Genomic DNA, 17,881 nt, shown 5'->3' with positions numbered 1-17,881 from the left:
ATTGCCTTCGTAAACAATGGCTTTAGCCGTCGATTTCTCGCAAATAAAACCTCACACATAAAATTAATGACATCAACAGGTAGAGGAATGTTTTCTCTACCAGCTAGTATTGTTTATTTGGAGGGGTGAGCTTTGATTCGCGAGAAATTGATGGCTAAAGCCATTGTTTACAAAGTAATTACGCCCCTTTGAAATGTTGACATTGACATATATCAATGATTTCGACGTGAACGAATCAATCATACGTTTGGTACGACAGTTTAAGTCAAAAAAAATTCTATAATATGAACATTGAGATCAATTCGTTTCAAAAACAAAAGAAGCGCTTCTAGCAAATTCATTTTATCCGTATGCCGAAGTGAATCCAATTACGTTTTATTGTGTTTGGATGGACTCGAACCACGAACTTTGTGATTATCAGAATTATCTCCACTGCTGTCTCCATGCTTCGGAACATGCTTTTTCTGCTGAACGGAAATTGGAGAAAATCGTGGCAAGTGTGTGAGTCGTTCTACAATGTTATAAATAAAAAGCAAGGCATATGCTTGCTTTGTATGGTCGAAAGCGTAAACAGAACACGAAATAAAAAAGATAAAAAATATATTACATCGTCTGCAACGTTAACTTATATCATTCGCTGTGGAGGATTATATGAAATGCAACTAACATTCAATGTAATAAATTTTTGGTTTGCGTGAATGACGGAATTGGAATTGGAATCAAGAAGCAGTGTTAGATTTTTAACAATATCTCAACAATTTGTGACTCTTTTCCAAATCCAAATGTAGAAGTCATGTATGACAGATAAATCTCAGTTTTTGTTCAAACCCGTTCGAAAACGAGAGGTAAAGCGACGAAAATTAGATCTTAACCCTATTCTAAAATCTTAGCTGCTGGTTGATCAAGTATTCGAAATATATCGGTACAATTTTGAGCGTAATCGGTTGAACCTGTATGAAGTTTGAACATTTTTTGAAAAATGCTTCTTTTTGGAGTAGCCTCCCTAGTTAAAAAACATACCATAGGCGAACGATAACTCAAATGATATAACTATTCCACAAATGGTTCGAATGATACCATGGAACACGTCTTTAGGTAAAACACCCATACACATTTTATTAGGGCTATTTCGAAATTGGATCTTTAAACTTTTTGCATCGAAAAAAAATCACGAAGTTATACACTTACGTCCGGTACTGTATGTATCATATTATGCACCGATCGACAACACCGTTGGAGCACACGCACACATGGTTGGTATGGGTCATGGCACCACCAACACGTTGAATGATTATCAGCTACTTTTTCTACATGCACCGCCGCCTGCCTATCGTACGGTGCTCCGTTCCACTACGTCACGTAGTTTTCAAAGTCGTCGTCAGTACACTACCTACATTGGTGGAGAGTAGACTTGAGAGATTTACTGGTCGAGGGTGGGTCAAGGGTGGGAAAGGTAGTGGAAAGTTTCGCCGGTTGATGAAGAAGCTTTGAGAGAAAGCCGAGCGTACGATTTCTGTTTTATGAGGACACGACCAATGGGGACAGGTTTGTGACTTTAATCAGATTGGCGAAAATAACGTTAATTTCTACTTGGACACCAACCCGAATTAGCATACACACGTGATGCACCATCGCAAGATAAATGCTCTCCTCTAGTAAACAGTATTTCGGTTTTATTTATGTTTTGGTTTGTGCGTTGTGTGGTCTGCTATTTTGCTCACGCTTTTTTTGCCTTCTTCATTTGATATTGAACGACCTACCAACCAGAGCCAAGTCAAGCAAGCAGCAGCGGAGCGGTTGTCTGCCTGTTTCCCGTTAGTTGTTTACTTTTGATATCGAGTGTTTATTTTTGTGATTCATTCAAGAATTGCAATTTTACACTTGACTTTCGCCATTTGATGGACGATAGAAGAGTATGCAGAGCGTTGTTCAGCTGCTGGCTGCCACCCCGCAAAAACGTTTACTACAGGTTTTTAAGGGGGAAGCGGTAGTGTATACAACATGTTGGCATCAAATCTGGTGTGATTGATGGGCGAATTAGTGCCGTTGGTGTGTGGCGCTTTCTAGTTCGAATGGATTTCGTTTCCAAAGAAAATGGTATTGTATTTACTTTGCTAAATGTGCGTAGTTCTTAGACGTTGGTGGTCCTTGGAATCGTGTATATCGTGACGCATGATTGAGAAAAAAAAATCGATTTATTGCGTATTCAGACTCATCTGTGCAAACCAACATCAGCACCTAGTAGCGGAAGTTTCCTTTATTAGTTCTAGATTAATATTTAAACACCGACGAAGTTTAATGTAATTGTTTGCATTTGGTACATTTCCAAACTTTATCCATATGTATCCGATTCGATACTGTCTGAAAATGTAATTGAATTCCATAAACATAAACAAGTTAAAGCAAAGATTGTATTCAATTTCAAACCCTACTCGTAGTTAAACTAAAACTGTATTCAGAACTACTAAATATTTCAGCTATAGCTGAATCTAGGAGATCCAAGAAAATTTAGAATTCTACCAGAATTCCTATGTATAATAGGGCCAAACGCCAATTTCTCAAATTGAGTTGAAAATAAAAACGATTATCTATCAAAGGAATCTCATTTGAATGGATGATTTTTTAATCTGCTTTTCAATTTGACGAAATCATGGATCATTTTCAAGTTTGAAATGCTTGATGTCGATTCACTGAGGGTAACCTGAACCTTCAGACTACATTTGTCTCTCCGACGAATAACCTGATCCAATAACCTTAAAATTAACACGACATCATCGCATTAATATGTCTCAGTGCACAGAACAGAAGGGGGGAAGTGCAAACAAATCAGTGAATCAAAAAGTGGTTCGTTTTTCTGCTCAACAAGCGATGCGTTGTGGTAGCGTTCCACACGGGCTTCTAGGTGCACTAGACTGATGCAAAATTTGGAATTTTCGTTCCACAGTGGGTCAAACGGGTTCAAATTGGGATCTGATAAGCTTCCCAAAATTTGAACTCATTTAGTGAGAAACTGACTTGGCACAAACCATTTGAAATTTATATGGGAATTACTATTAAGAAACCATAATTTCAATTCAAATCTATCTCAAAATTCACCAGTTCACTCTACTTTAAAAAATGATAGCTGAGCTTGTTGAAAACTTTCTCAGCTACAACTTTATTGAAGACCACTTTTCGATCAAATGTAAGGAACAAAAGTTTATTAATGATTCAAGTCACTGATGTCTTATGATTATGCTCAATCATCTGTTCAGCAGGCAACAATGGTGTTTATGGCGCGTTGCATAGAGGACAAAAATCATGGCTACTATGTCACATTGCAGAATACAGTGTTGCCCACAATACAGTTGCTTAATCTGGCCATAAGATTATCAATCTCTTAAACAATTAATAACTATTTAATTTGACGATTTTCTGCGAAGTTTTAGCTGATAAAAATTCCCATAAGAATAGCAATAGAATTTGTACAAAAGGCTAAAATACAATGAACAACAAGTTTTGTTTTCCCATAGTAATTCCCATATAAACTTCAAATGGTTTGTGTCAAGTCAGTTTCTCACTAAATTTTGGGAGGCTAATCAGGGCCCAATTTGGAACCGTTTGAGCATTGTGGAGCGAAAATTGCAAATTTTTCATCAGTCTAATGTGCACTGCACTCACACTATCACAGCATGCTGTCTATCTTAACTGCCGGCAGAACATGCCTTCTACCGCTAGGTGCGCTAGTGTTCGTCAATGAAGACTGCAGCCACTTTCTGATCCGAAGTTTCACTTCTGTTCTGTGCTCAGTGTGCACCGAGAAAGTACACAAAATGGGAAATGGTCAGGAATCCGAGTTCAAGAAATTGAGAAGAATTTTGAGGATATTTCGATATATTTATTATGGAGATTTTTTTAGCAATTTGGCTAGTTCATCTCCCAGTAAGATTTTTTAATGCATTCTAGGGTTAAAACTGCTGTGGTATTTCAAATAAAAATTCCAAAGGAGTTTCGGGAAGAATTTTAAGCGAGTTTTGACTAGAACTCCTAGTCATTTGTGTGAGTTAGAGTAGATTTTTTGGGTAGTTCTATGGAAAACTCTAGGCTGTGAAAAGGATCCATTTCTAATGAATATTCTAAATAGGGTAGAGAACTTCTTCGGCCTAAGCGGCCATTTTGGGCCTATGAAGCAGAAAGCATCAAATAAATCCATGATTTCGGCGTTAATAGGTAAATTATGCGTTTGGTACGATATTTTAGTTGAAGATTTTAATTTCAAATAACAGACTATAGTGGTAATTTTTATACGATAGATGGCGTAGATGAAAGTGTAGAGTTGGCTGGATGCCTTCCTTCAAATAACAACTGAAGTGCGGTAAAAATCGGTAGAACTGTTTCAAACACATCGTTGGTACTTGAGCGGTCGGCTTTCATCTCTTTTTGCCAGTGGTGGCGGGGGGGAACACCCCTCACCTTCCCTCTCCTAAGGGGGAGTTTGGTAAAGAGAGATGAAAAAACCGATTTGTACCTTCCTTAAAAAAGTTGTCCTAGCTCGCTATTCTACTATCTATATGCAATTTTCACACTGCCGTACTCTAACGGAACTCTACACTTTCATCTACTCCATCTATCGTATAAAAATTACCACACAGTCTGTTATTTGAATTAGCATCTTCAACTATGTAAATCGTTGACGTCACGCAGAAGTAATACTAAAACATATATTCAAAGTACGATATTTTAGTTCAAACGCTACCGAACAAAGTCAATAAGAACGCGTGATAGCAGGGGTAACATTTGATAACGGCACAAAAGCTTTTGTAAACAAACTTTTAAGGCTCTTTAAACGCGAATCAAAGTACACTCACGCAAACCAACAACATCATCGGATAGGGGCAACTCTCACCTTTCCGAAAGTGGTATTGGTTTGCGTGGGCGTATTTTGGTTAGCGTGTAAAGGGCCTTAGAAATTTTGTATAAAAATGCTTTTGTGCCGTTATCAAATGTTATGCCTGATATGAATGTTTGCACCCAATATTCTAAAATACAAATGAAGCGCTCCGACCGAATCAATCTTCATCTTCATCTGATAGGCCAAAGTGAATTCATTGGCGTTTCAATGCGTTAGGCCGAGTTTAGAATCCGTAGGCCGAGTTTGGCGTCAAGAAGCAGTGTTAGACTTTTAACAATATCGCAACAATTTGTTTCTCTTTATTAAATCTTACGGTATGTACGGAAAGGTAAATAAATTTGGAAGCCATCAGTACTAATAACATTCCGTTTGGTGCTAAACTACGTTAGATTAAGAAAGACTAAGTGCGGGTTGTGCTTAATAGGCCGGCTATATTCTGAACTTTTTTTTTAAGATCAAGAAATTCCTAGAATATTAAATTCTGATGAAATTCTAAAGATAATTTCAAATGAATGTGAAAAATACCGACGGGCCGAATTTCAAGGGTACAATTCCAAAGCAATTCTGAGAAGAGTTTAACGGAAATTCCGAGGTATCTCGATAATAATTTCTGGAGAATTTTAAGAAGAATACCGAATGAATTGTCAGAAGAATCTTGATGAGACCTACAAGATAATTCTAAGCTGAATTTCAAGACAATTCTGAGCTGAACTGCATAGGAATTCTAAGGAGAATTCAAGCGAATTTATTTATTTATTGAGTCTTTGACGATTTCCTGATTTCGCCCAGACTAATATTAACCTCAGTGTTCACTAGGCTGTCGACAGAAGCAGACCACTCTCAATGTGTGTCACGCGATCGTCTGTTTACTCGGCAGCAACCATTGTGTGGTCCTCCTCATTGTTCTTCATCAGCAGTTCTTTCAGTCGATGCGTCGTCGACTTTGGAAAGCAACTGTTTCGTGATGAATGTGTGAGTGCTGACCACATTTTGCGTCCATTGCTGCAATGGAAGCGCTCTGACCCCCGTTTGCGAATCTGCCATACAATGAAACCACTGGAAGCGGCTCCCGTTCTGGTGGAGGAGGCATCATTGGATAGCGGAAGATAAAATGTTTATTGTGTTGTACCTTTTGACTATAGTTTTAAGATGTATTGGTTCGGCTCTGTAAAGTTAATTCGGTTGAGCCTTATCAAATAAATTAATAAACATAATACTATCCTATCCTATTTACTCTAAACTTATTTTTAAAAGAGAGTCGTCACAAATAGTATTAAAAGCTCGAAGACAGGAACTTTGCGGATTATTGAACTCATAACTAGTCCTGTTACACGGAATGACGATAAGGGCAGAGCACCGTAATTAGCGATGAGGTGCATTGAGTAAAACTTCCTGTAGAAGTTCAGGGCAATTGGTGTTGTTCATCAGGATGTCGAATACAACCAATTGTTGCAATTTCAGCCGTCTCATCGATAGCAACTCTAGATTGATCAAACGGCACAGTTCTTGATAATCAGGAAGATTAACGGGATCATTCCACGGTAGATTCCGAGGTGCAAAGCATATGAACTTTTTTTTAATACGTTCGATGCGGATCACCTGGCACGTGCGATATGGTAGACTTTAATGCGTACACATCGGTTAGTTGAGAAGCATTACGATGAATGAAACCGAGTAAGGAAAATTCTTTGGCTGTGATGGTGGAAATATGATCATTAAAGCGAAGTTTACAGTCCATTATAACTGCTAAATCGTGAATAGCCTGAACACGTTCCAGTGAAGTAGTGTCGATCCAGCGGTGCCGGTGGTGTATGGATAAGCGTAATTACCTCTCATCCCAGCAGGCCTTGGTTCGATCCCAGTTGGCGTCGCCGGGATGTTCTGAGGCATAACATAACATCTCTGATCACGCCTTCCTTCGGAAAGTAAAGCCGTTGGTCCCCGCTTCATGAGTTGATGGGTCGACGGAAAACCAATCAAAGAAAAAAAAAAGTAGTGTCGATTCGATATTGGTGAATGAGTGTTGACCAACTGCGGCTAAATGTGATCGTTTTGCATCTATTGATGTTAACGCTCATACCATTATCTTTGCACCAGCTCAATACCACATTGATGTCAGCTTGCAGTACAATACAGTCAGGTACAAACGCGATAATTCTGAAGAATTTAAGGTCATCATCATAAAGCAGCTTTCCAGCGGATATTTTCGCAGGAATAGGTCGTGGTCGGTCGGAATTTGAAATAGAATCATAGAAGGGAGTTTCAGTGAATTCTTGAAGGAATCATTACAAATTCGAAAAGAATAGTAAGATGGATTCCATAACTTGTTTGGCATTGTCTGCAGAGAATTACTAGACTGTTCTAAATAAATTTTCAAGCGACTTCTAAATAGAGAATTTTCAAGGGAACTCCCAGAGATGGAAAAATTATATCCGTGGAAATGTTTCGCTGGATAGGATGTTGTTTCCCTCGGGTACCACACCGCAGAACAGTATTCCAGAATGAACCGCACCAGAGAACATTACAGTGATTTGATTTGCCGGAGAAATTCTTTGCTATACTGAAGATGAAGCTCAATGTCCTTGGCACCTTGTCGACCACATATGAAATAATACACTGCTTGTACGTTAGCTGCGAATCCAGAATAACACCGAAGACATCATATCAAGAAGACTGGCAACTTTTCCAGAAGCCAAGCGACACATACAATAGCGCTGCGCTTGATTGAAGGTGGAAGCAACGCATAGAAAAATGAGCAAATACACAAACCTTTCTTCTGAGGATGTAATATTTGCTATCAAATTCGTTCAAAGCATTTACCTTTGAGCGGCAGATAATAAACGAATTCGCTGTAAGTAAAAATCGAATCGGCACTCACCACCGGAAAACATCAGCAGACGATCAGTGAGATATGAGCAAAACTATCGCAGGATGTTCCCACTAACCCACAGTGCATGTGCATTGCGATTGTCAAAAATGGTATGGTTTAGCTTATCGAAAGCTGTTGACAAGTCGTTATAAATTATGTGGTTCATATATCTTCAGTAATGGATATAATCAAAGCGTCTCCTGAGCAAGGCCAGAGAACTTCAAGAGAAAGTAAATTCAAATATCTTAAAAAACTAGTCCAGTGACTCCCGAGATCATGATCAGACTTCCAGGACAAGTCTAGAGGACAATTAGAGAAAACTCATAAAGCACTCGACTTAATCTTCACATAATTCCAAAGCCAAAACTATTATTAACGCTCATCGCACGTCCCATAGGAGTTTTTGCTATGAATATAGTAGCTAATCATCTACTTTATCCCATCACAGAAGAAGCAAACTTAAAATAGTTTTTTTCTCGGCTGCTGGGACAGACTTGCCATGAGTGAGTGGCAGTATAGAACATACCCTTAGTTCTAACTGAACATCGGAATATCGGATAACTAGAAAACCTAGCTTTTTTTCTATTAAAATTTCCTTTATTAATCAGTGGACGCACTGATCAGAGGCTGGTCATAAACAACGTAGAACGATTTCGAGAGATTTGAAATACCCCCTCCCTCACTTAGACAATCGTCCATACAAAATTTCGCCTACCCCCATAAAGTTCTACGTGGTTTATGAACAACCCCTAAGAAGTAACACCCCCGATCGGATCCCCCGGTTAAAAAGACGCTAGCTAAAAAAGAAAGCTGAGATGAAATTTACGATCGTGCGAGCATTCTTGATTTAATACCCATAATCATCATGATCATCATCTCGTGTGCTACGACTGCTCTCATGTCTGCAGTATTTTCGACTCTCTGGGCGCTAGGGGAATCCACCGGGTGGCGGTGGGGAAGCTGGGCCAACGTGATACAACCGGTATGACAGGTTCCTTGTTCCGTAGTGTCTGTCTCGTCCACAATAAACCATTTCGCGGATTCCATTTTTCTCTCGGTGTCTTGTTTCTTATTTTCTTATAACAAAAACGATACACCCCAACAGCCGTTCTCGCGATAGTAGTTCGCTCCCAATGCACAAACGTGTATGGGTGCATTGTTGCGGTGTGGGAAGTATCCAGTTATACGACGCCTGTCGACTATACTTTGAGTATGTGCATGTGGACAGGGATTTTCCAATCTAGTATTCTCACTCATATAGGTAGTCCCGCTAAAAGGTATGGATACCGCGGGTCTTGGTAGCGTAAATACTTACAATTCGATCGTAGCAATGCTGTTGTGGTGGAAGTGTTTGTTTTTTTTGCTGGTCTTATTTTCGCGAGAGGGGTAGATGGCAGAAAGGAACGCTGCGCGTAAGACTTTGCACTTTTGATACGGTGGATTTGTGTATCGAAAAATATCTGCTGCCTGTCTATTTTGGAGCATCGTGGATACCATACCAGCCATCTACGCAAGTAGATTTGGCGCCAAATTCGATGACGCAAATTTGAAGTAATGATATGGAATTGCTGCTACCGTATTAAAATATATGATTTAGGAAAAGCTGAGATGTCATATGAATCCAACTCTCATAAATTATGTGTGTCCTTAAATAACCTATCGTTTTTCTTTCTACTTGCAGATCCCAATCAACTCCGTTCATAAACCGATCTCATTGAGTGTAAATAATAAGTGTCTGAAATCATACCCGTAGTTTTGATAGTAAGCTTATTACGAGAATACTTCGCTTATCGTAAACGAAACGAATATCCACGGAAAGTATTCTCACCGCGACCACATCAACTAGTGAATTTCTAATGCTAGTAATCATTACTGAAGAATAAGTAATTTATTTAAAGTTGATAATCCAAAAAAGGACTCTCAATAAAGGGTTATAGAAAGAAGTGCAGTGCAAGTCAGTGGCAAGTGAATTTGCAGTTGAGTTAAGTAATCCAGTGAATCGAAAACGAAAGGACTGCTGCATAATACAGTGTGTTATACTTAAACGGCCGCAGGCTAGAAATTTAGTGATCAAAAATTGAGCAAAGTATAGGAAAGGTCCGTTACAAAATTCTAAAAAAGAGGAAGAAAAGGAATTCCTCCAGCCATCATCACCACCACCACCACCACCACCACCACCATCACCATCGTCATCATCCGACGTCAACGGCGACGACGACGACGACGGCGACGGCAAGCACAAGCAGTGACCAACAGCAGCAGCAGGAAGAATCGCCGCAACCATCGACTAGCGGCGGAACTAACAACAACAGCAGCGGCCTCGGTAGACGCAACATGACAACCGACACAAGAAGACGAGTCAAACTGTATGCACTGAATGCAGATCGGCAGTGGGATGATCGGGGCACCGGGCACGTAACATCGAGCTACGTTGATCGAGTTAAAGGTAAGAATCAATCTTGTTCTTTCCAAAATTTTCGCTATCCTTAAGAGACGTCAAATGGAATATTCATTTCAATGCGGTAAATGCGACATGAAGAAAGACCAAACATTTTAGTTCACGTACCTACGTGATAAACTGAAGCAATTATACTCCACCCTCATAAGTCGGCAACGAAGTCCTGGGTGAAAGTCTTTTACGCTTCCTTGAGATATGGTATTGAAGAAGAGTAATTAGTAGTCCATGCAACTTGATTTTCATTAAGGGAAATCGCTGTGGAAACCTTATTTATGATTGATCTTACTATTATTTCGAAATTTCAAGAACTCAAATACCTATCAGTTCCCACAAAACTTACAACAATGAAAGTTCAAGTTTGCTGTAGTGCTGCACTAAACAGCGTTGTTGCAACAGTGTCCGAGATTTGTGCTTTAGAAAATTTGAAGTGAACTCTTCAAGGAACCTTAAGAATTTGGTGCATTTTAATGACAGTTCCATAGTAAAATGAATTTCCAAGGAATATAAAAAAGTAAGACTTAGGAAACAACCCGAGCAAAGTCGGTTAACAAAATGAAAGCAAATCGAAATTAAAGTTTGCAGTTCCTATCATAATGAAAACTCATTTTGATTTCAAGTGTCGCGACATAAGTCTGATATCATATTGTGCTTTCATTATACAGTCAAGACTTTTATAAATGAAAGCAACTTAACTTGAAGTTCTGCTGTTAACGTCTTGTTTAAAATTTAATTTATGTTCATCTGTGTTAACCGTTAAGTCAACCAAAATGAGATCAACTGGAGTATTAAAAATAAATTGTATCATAACATCAAATTTTGATTAGATGATTATGATGGTCCCACCTCTTACCCCTACAAAGCTTTGAGCTGGACGATTTATCTGGTTACATTTACAGATATAAATTTGCTCTAGAGTTTACAGTTGCTTCACAGCGATATAAATGTGGAAAAGCTCAGGCGTCCACCTCTTAGTTCGCTTTTTTAACCACCTAATATATTTATAAGTATTACAAGCTATCAAGAGTTAATGAACAATCAACAAAGCATCCTATTACACTAGCAACCCCGCAATCTGATGCTATCATAATTTTCAGCAATGTCAGGAATGCTCACGAACCCCCAACATTTGCCAGAAAACTTACTAAAGGGTGATACGGTCAAAATTTGGTCAATATCAACTTGACGTATTTCTTTCAATTTTGCATTTAAAAAACCTGAACACCCCTCATTTTGAAGGTGTGTGTGTGTAGAATGTTGCTCCTATTTTGATTTTGGAATTCACTCTTCAGTTGTCAAAATGCCGTCCAAGCTAGAAGAGCAGCGTATCAAAATTTTGCTCGCGCATCGTGAAAATCCGAGCTACTCGCACGCAAAGTTGGCAAAATCGCTAAAAGTTGCCAAATCAACCGTTACAAATGTAATTAAAGTGTTTGGGGAACGTTTGTCGACAGCCAGGAAGTCTGGATCGGGGGGAAATCGAAAACCGGAAGCCGCTGAGACGACAAAGAGAGTTGCCGGTAGTTTCAAGCGAAACCCTAACCTCTCTCTCCGAGATGCCGCAAATAAGCTGGGTGTATCGTCTACAACCGTGCATCGAGCCAAAAAACGAGCCGGACTATCGACTTACAAGAACGTAGTGACTCCAAATCGCGATGATAAACAAAATACGACGGCCAAAGCGCGATCCCGGAGGCTGTACACGACGATGCTGACGAAGTTTGACTGCGTGGTAATGGACGACGAAACCTACGTCAAAGCCGACTACAAGCAGCTTCCGGGACAGGAGTTTTATACGGCAAAAGGAAGGGGAAAGGTAGCAGATGTTTTCAAGCACATGAAACTGTCAAAGTTCGCAAAGAAATATCTGGTTTGGCAAGCCATCTGTACCTGTGGCTTGAAAAGCAGCATTTTCATAGCTTCCGGGACTGTCAACCAAGAAATTTACTTGAAAGAGTGTTTGAATAAACGTCTGCTGCCTTTCCTGAAGAAACACGGTTGTTCCGTACTGTTTTGGCCGGATTTGGCATCTTGCCATTACGGTAAAAAGGCCACGGAGTGGTACGCCGCCAACAACGTGCAGGTGGCTCCCAAGGACAAGAACCCTCCCAACACGCCAGAGCTCCGCCCAATTGAGAAATACTGGGCTATTGTCAAGCGGAACCTAAAGAAGACCAAAAAAACTGCTAAGGGCGAGCAGCAGTTCAAGGCAAACTGGCTTTCTGCGGCGAAGAAGGTGGACAAGGTGGCTGTACAAAATCTGATGGCAGGGGTCAAGCGTAAGGCCCGGCAATTCGGATTTGGAAAAGCGGAAGCCTAACTGAATATTTTTCCTGAATTTTATACTAATTGAACTTGAAAAAGAAATTTAATTTGATTTTTTAAATAAACGATTTCACCGATTTACACGCGTTTTCCCTTGACCAAATTTTGACCGTATCACCCTTTACTAACTCAAGGCATCTTCCAAACAAGCTTCAAAATTGCATTTTTTTTAAATGCTAAATTCAGTCCTCTATATCCGTAACACGCGCGCAAGGCTCAAACTTTTGTGGACTACTTTTTTTTTTTAATTAAACTACTATTAAATCAAATATTAAAAACCCATCATCACCATCGTGGCGAACAGAAATAGTTTTTGCAGTGCTACATTAATTATTAAAAAGTCGTTATGACAGCTATCCATATAAAATAATCCGTTAGAGATAACTTCGTCAAGATACATAATTTGTCAATTCATAAATTCATTCATAAAAAAAAAAATCACTGGATAACTGTTCAAAAGACAGTTTTTACGTGTGAAATGCAGTGTCTTTTAAATTCTGTAAGTGTTGCTGAACGTTTTATATGTCTAGACACCGGATTGAATACATTTATTCCTTTATAATATAATATAATATAATATAATGAATTTTGTGAAGCACAAGTCAAGAAATGTGGTGTTCTTATTTCAGCCGCGTTTCTGGTATTATATCTATGAAAGTCACTTCCTCTTTCAATTCGATCACACAAATATCGGGGCAGCAAACCGTTAACTTCTTTAACACAATAGTCAAATATACAATTCTTTGCTTCACCGACCACCATTGTAAGGTGTCTAGCATCGAAGTTGAGGAAGTGAATCTATTACATCTCAAAATCAAACAAATTATTTTATTCTGCTAGCGCTGTAATCTCAATATTTGTGTTGCATTGACCAAAAATAAAATGGAAGGGCAAAAGTCTAGATGAGGAGAGATGATTGATTTATATAGCTGTATTTTACTGGCAATAGTAAAATCGTTTTTCAGTCGACATAGAATTCCATACTTCTTGGCAATTTTCTTGATGACATTGTCAATGTGAGGGTTGAACTTAAGTTTGTCATCAATAATCACGCCAAGATATTTAATCTCGCGGACGCGATCAATAGTCTAATCATCAATTACATCAGAGACGTTCCCATTTACTCGATTCCGCGAAATTACCATAAATTTAGTTTTACTTGTATCCAATTTTAACTGCTTATACTTCAACCATCTACTTAGAGAACGCAAATCTTCATTCAAGCGTGAAACGGCATCATATAAATCCTAAGCTAAGCTATCTAAGCTGCAATGAATAACACAAGTCATTAATATACATAATATACATAATAAATAACAGGGGCCCTAATACTCTTCCCTGGGGCACTACAAGTTTATTCCCCACCGGAACTGGAAACATAATAATTAAAAACAGTTTGTTGAGTTCTACCAGACAAATAGCTTTCAAACCATTTATATGCAGTACTCGTAATTCCAAAGCGCTTGATTGATCTCAACAATAAGGGCCTAGAAATTGTTTCAAAAGCGCGTTTTAGATCCAAAAAAACAGCAACAATCGTATCTTTACACTCCAAGTTATTTTTCCACTTCGCTAATACCAAATTCAACGCGGTTTCACAAGAATGACCTTCCCGATATCCCGATTGTTCTGGTATCAACAAACTATTACTATTTAAATACTCCAACAGCTGGCCTTTAACAACAAGTTCTGAAATTTTCTCTAATGTGTGCAACATGTTGATGGGACGAAACTCTTCGGCTTTAATCGTTCCAGCAACTTTTTGAATAGGAACCACTAAGGATTCCTTCCAAATTTGTGGCACATGTCCAGTTTGCAATGATTCACTAATAAGGTCCAGCAAGATGTGGCCAATGACATGAAAGCAATCTTGAATAACTCTAGCATTATCATTATCTACTCCAGCCGATTTTGAATGAATGGATTGATTAATCAATGAAACACTGTCTACAAAAAAATCATTAAACTTAGCTGAAACTACTTGTTAGGTTTTAATAAAGATTTCAAAATTTTCCATAACTCTTTGCTGTTGTTTTGATGCTGATCAATCTTCCTTTGAACATATTCACAACGAGTTTTCTTTATCGATTGTGAATACTTATTACGCGCGATCGTGTACCTATTCCAATGATTGTCACAGTGGCGTCGCATAACCTCACTTTTTACCTGTGCACCAACTTTCAAAAACAGATTTAATGCCATATTCATACTCGAATCGGTTGAAAAATACACTTAATCTTCTAGTTAACTCGATATCTATCCATTGCAAGCAATATTTTGATAATTGTTTATGTTTTGAGAGTTGGTGCACAGGTAGATTGAGGTTAAGCGAAGACAACAAATCAAGAAGACTGGCAACTCTTCTATTTTCTCATACGAACGCTATGAGACAGGTACAATCGCGTCATCTGCCGAGGTAAATGCTTCGAACGAATTTGATAGCAAAGATTACATCCTCATGTTGACGTGGATGGTTGACGTCCAAGTTCATTTTACGTTCTTTATTTATTTTCAAACAATTAATACATTTCAATACAGTTGACGGTACACTCCGACGTTTTGTGTTGTTGGCTGCACCTAGAGCATCTATCACAATTTTTGCAATCCATGCTTTTGTGCCCAAATTCTCCACATTTGAAGCATCTCAACACATTAATCGCGGGAACTATCGAGCACCGATCAAACCCTATATTTACTTTTTTCGCACATAACAAACATTTATACGTATCGACATCGACTTCAATTACAACACTAAACTTGTTATAAGTGAAGCGTGGATTTTCAAACCTGTTCACTACTTTTACATCATTAATAGCGATGTCTTCATTTTGACTTTTTAAGTAGTCAATGAAGACATCGGAGGAAAACTGATCGCTCATGCCACTATTTTCAATCTTGGCACCGAAGTGGGAACAACAGCACTATATTTTTCACCCAGATTGCTTTCAATGTCATTTTTCACATCATTTTTAGATTAGCTCCTGCTGCACACTCCACAATAATGGAGCCATCTTTATCATTCCTGAAATTACTGATTTTGTGTGTTTTTGGATCTAACTGTGTTTTCAAAAACTTACGAGTATCTTCGCAAGCTTGTTTGGACTCTTTTGGTTTAATCACAACGACCGGACGAGTCTTACGATTACTCTGTTTGTTACTGTTATTGCTTCAATTTGATTTCCAGAGTTTGTTAGTTTGGTTATTGGGATCTCCCTTTGCAACTCTAAACATGCCTTCACGTTGCAGATTCTAGAGGTTGACTGGATTTGTCCTGAAGGTACTGTGCACTTGTTATGGAACAGATGGTTATAGGACGAACGTTTCTTCTTCTGACCAATAATGCTTGGTTACACATTAGGGAGAGGGAGATATTATTTTAATGTTACCAATTTTTAGACGATGATCACCGAACATAAAGCTCTATGATCTTACTCTTGCCTCAATTTGCCATTATCGCTCTGTTCAATTTCATCATCGATGTCGGACTCTAACTGATTGAAATGTTGAAGACATCGACGACAAATGCCTCTCACAGCAAGAGGCGATGTTCAATCATTTCTACAATGTAATTTAAAACTGATGTTATTTCAATTTGTTTATATTGAAGTGTTTAAGGGGAAGTTCACCGCTCCGAAACAAATAATTGCGTTTAATTTTTTTTTTAAATATTGGCAAAAGATATCAAAAATCTAAAAACATCACATGAAAAACATTTTGGATTTTTGAAAATTTTACCCATTATTTTTTGAAAAATAAAAACGTGCAAACAAAATATTTTCGGGGTGGTAATCTTGTCCTTCAGTATTTTTTTTTTAATTTTTTGATTAACATTTGTGATTTTTTAGTGTGCTTTTTGTCTTTCAAAGGCATTCCAGTTTCCTGCAACTTTGTCTCAGACGTCATTTCGGTTAGATTATCCATTTTCGGACTATGTTTTATTGAAAAACAAAACTTAATGTTATGCTATTTAACAAAATTAAGCGCGAGTCAAAATAGCCAAGTTCCAGCACAAACATGATTTATTGCCACTAGCAAACGATCATGCAAAGTTTCAAAAGAAGAACTCTGGGAGGTTAAATCTGAAATTCGTTTTTTTTCGCTATTTGTTGTGGATTTGCTCAGAAGAGTAAATCGACTTTGAAAAATAATGTCTCCTAAAAAAGTCCGATATTTCTAAATCTTGTTTTTGAATCTTTCTGGGATTCTTAATTTGCCCACAGTCTGATATAGCAGAACATTTTCAAATATCTGAGATCTAGAACAAAATAGCAGAGTTTCGCAACATTGTACAAGTCGAAGATCTTGGAAATTTTCATAGACCTCTCTAATTTTAAGAAAATTTCGTCCCAATATTCTGGCTATTTCATTTCATGATTTTGAAAGTGTCCCAAGCCTAAGATGTCAAAAATTGGTCTAGACAAATGTTAAAGCTCGACATTTTTTCAAAGGTCAGAAATTTCGAAAGTCTTTGAAACCCGGTTGCTTTGGTAGTATTTGTCCTAACTTCGAGAAAAAAAGTCATGTCCCAGAAAATTGAGTTCCTTTAAATTGTATTGTATTTTTTTCCGGACTTGTACTCTGGAATCAAAGAGTTTCCAAGTTCAGGTATTAAAAAACAAAATTATATGTCCAAGAGCATACAATGTTTGCTATGTTTCAGAAGCATTTAAATTATGCATGGACTGTGAACTTACATTCTATTATTCTATATGTTCAAAATGTAGAAAATTATTTCAGGACGCACAACTTCCTCAATATGTTTGTCTTAGAGATCTCGATTTGTTAAGTCCCAGCTATAAAAAAAAAACGGTTTAAAAAACTCGTAAAATTTATAACTTATTCCTAATTTTACACGAATTTAAGTCCTAGACGAATGCTTGACATGCACAGTTGTACACACCAACTGCTCATTTGTTAATAACTTTTCACTCAGTTGTTGACATTTGTTTTTCTTTAAAATATTTCATAGATTAGGATCATAGTTTACTATAAGTATGCAAAGAGTAGGTTAATCTTAACATTTGATCAACACCGCCTTCGATAAGCTGAACCACGAAATTGCGATCGCTAAGCTTGATAGGCTAGGGATCGGTGGAAATCTTTTGAGATGGTTTCGTTCATACCTCACGGAGCGCCAATTGACAGTAACTTTGGGTACTTGTCGCTCAGCAAGCTTCTGCGCAAAGTCCGGTATACCTCAGGGCAGCCATCTGGGACCATTGGTATTTCTCCTCTACTTCGACGACGTTCACCATGTTATCACAGAGCCACGATTATCGTTTGCAGACGATCTGAAAGTTTTTCTGCGCATCCGCTCACTCGCCGACTGCCGTTCTCTCCA

The 17,881-nt window shown here is 38.2% G+C and overlaps 2 protein-coding genes across 4 annotated transcripts in view; one reads left to right on the top strand and one right to left on the bottom strand.

Annotated features, from left to right (window-relative positions):
- The window catches only part of LOC135710221 (uncharacterized), a 31,026-nt gene extending 19,688 nt beyond the window's left edge, over positions 1-11,338 (bottom strand). Inside the window, exon 1 of the mRNA XM_065232743.1 lies at positions 11,276-11,338. The gene's annotated coding sequence lies outside the window, so the exon portion shown is untranslated. The remainder of the gene's footprint in view (positions 1-11,275) is intronic.
- The window catches only part of flfl (serine/threonine-protein phosphatase 4 regulatory subunit 3 flfl), an 81,361-nt gene that overhangs the window by 25,501 nt on the left and 37,979 nt on the right, over positions 1-17,881 (top strand). For all 3 annotated transcript variants that reach the window (XM_065232717.1, XM_065232714.1, XM_065232715.1), the window contains exon 2: positions 9,442-10,206. In XM_065232717.1, the coding sequence (XP_065088789.1) occupies positions 10,095-10,206 (112 nt within the window). In that variant the 5' untranslated portion in view covers positions 9,442-10,094. The remainder of the gene's footprint in view (positions 1-9,441; positions 10,207-17,881) is intronic.

This window comes from Ochlerotatus camptorhynchus, unplaced genomic scaffold, assembly GCF_037179485.1.
Source record: "Ochlerotatus camptorhynchus isolate MF236.1 unplaced genomic scaffold, CSIRO-AGI_Acam_v1.1 ptg000371l, whole genome shotgun sequence".
Classification (NCBI taxonomy): Eukaryota; Metazoa; Arthropoda; class Insecta; order Diptera; family Culicidae; genus Ochlerotatus; species Ochlerotatus camptorhynchus.
This window is presented reverse-complemented; position numbering and strand designations above follow the sequence as displayed.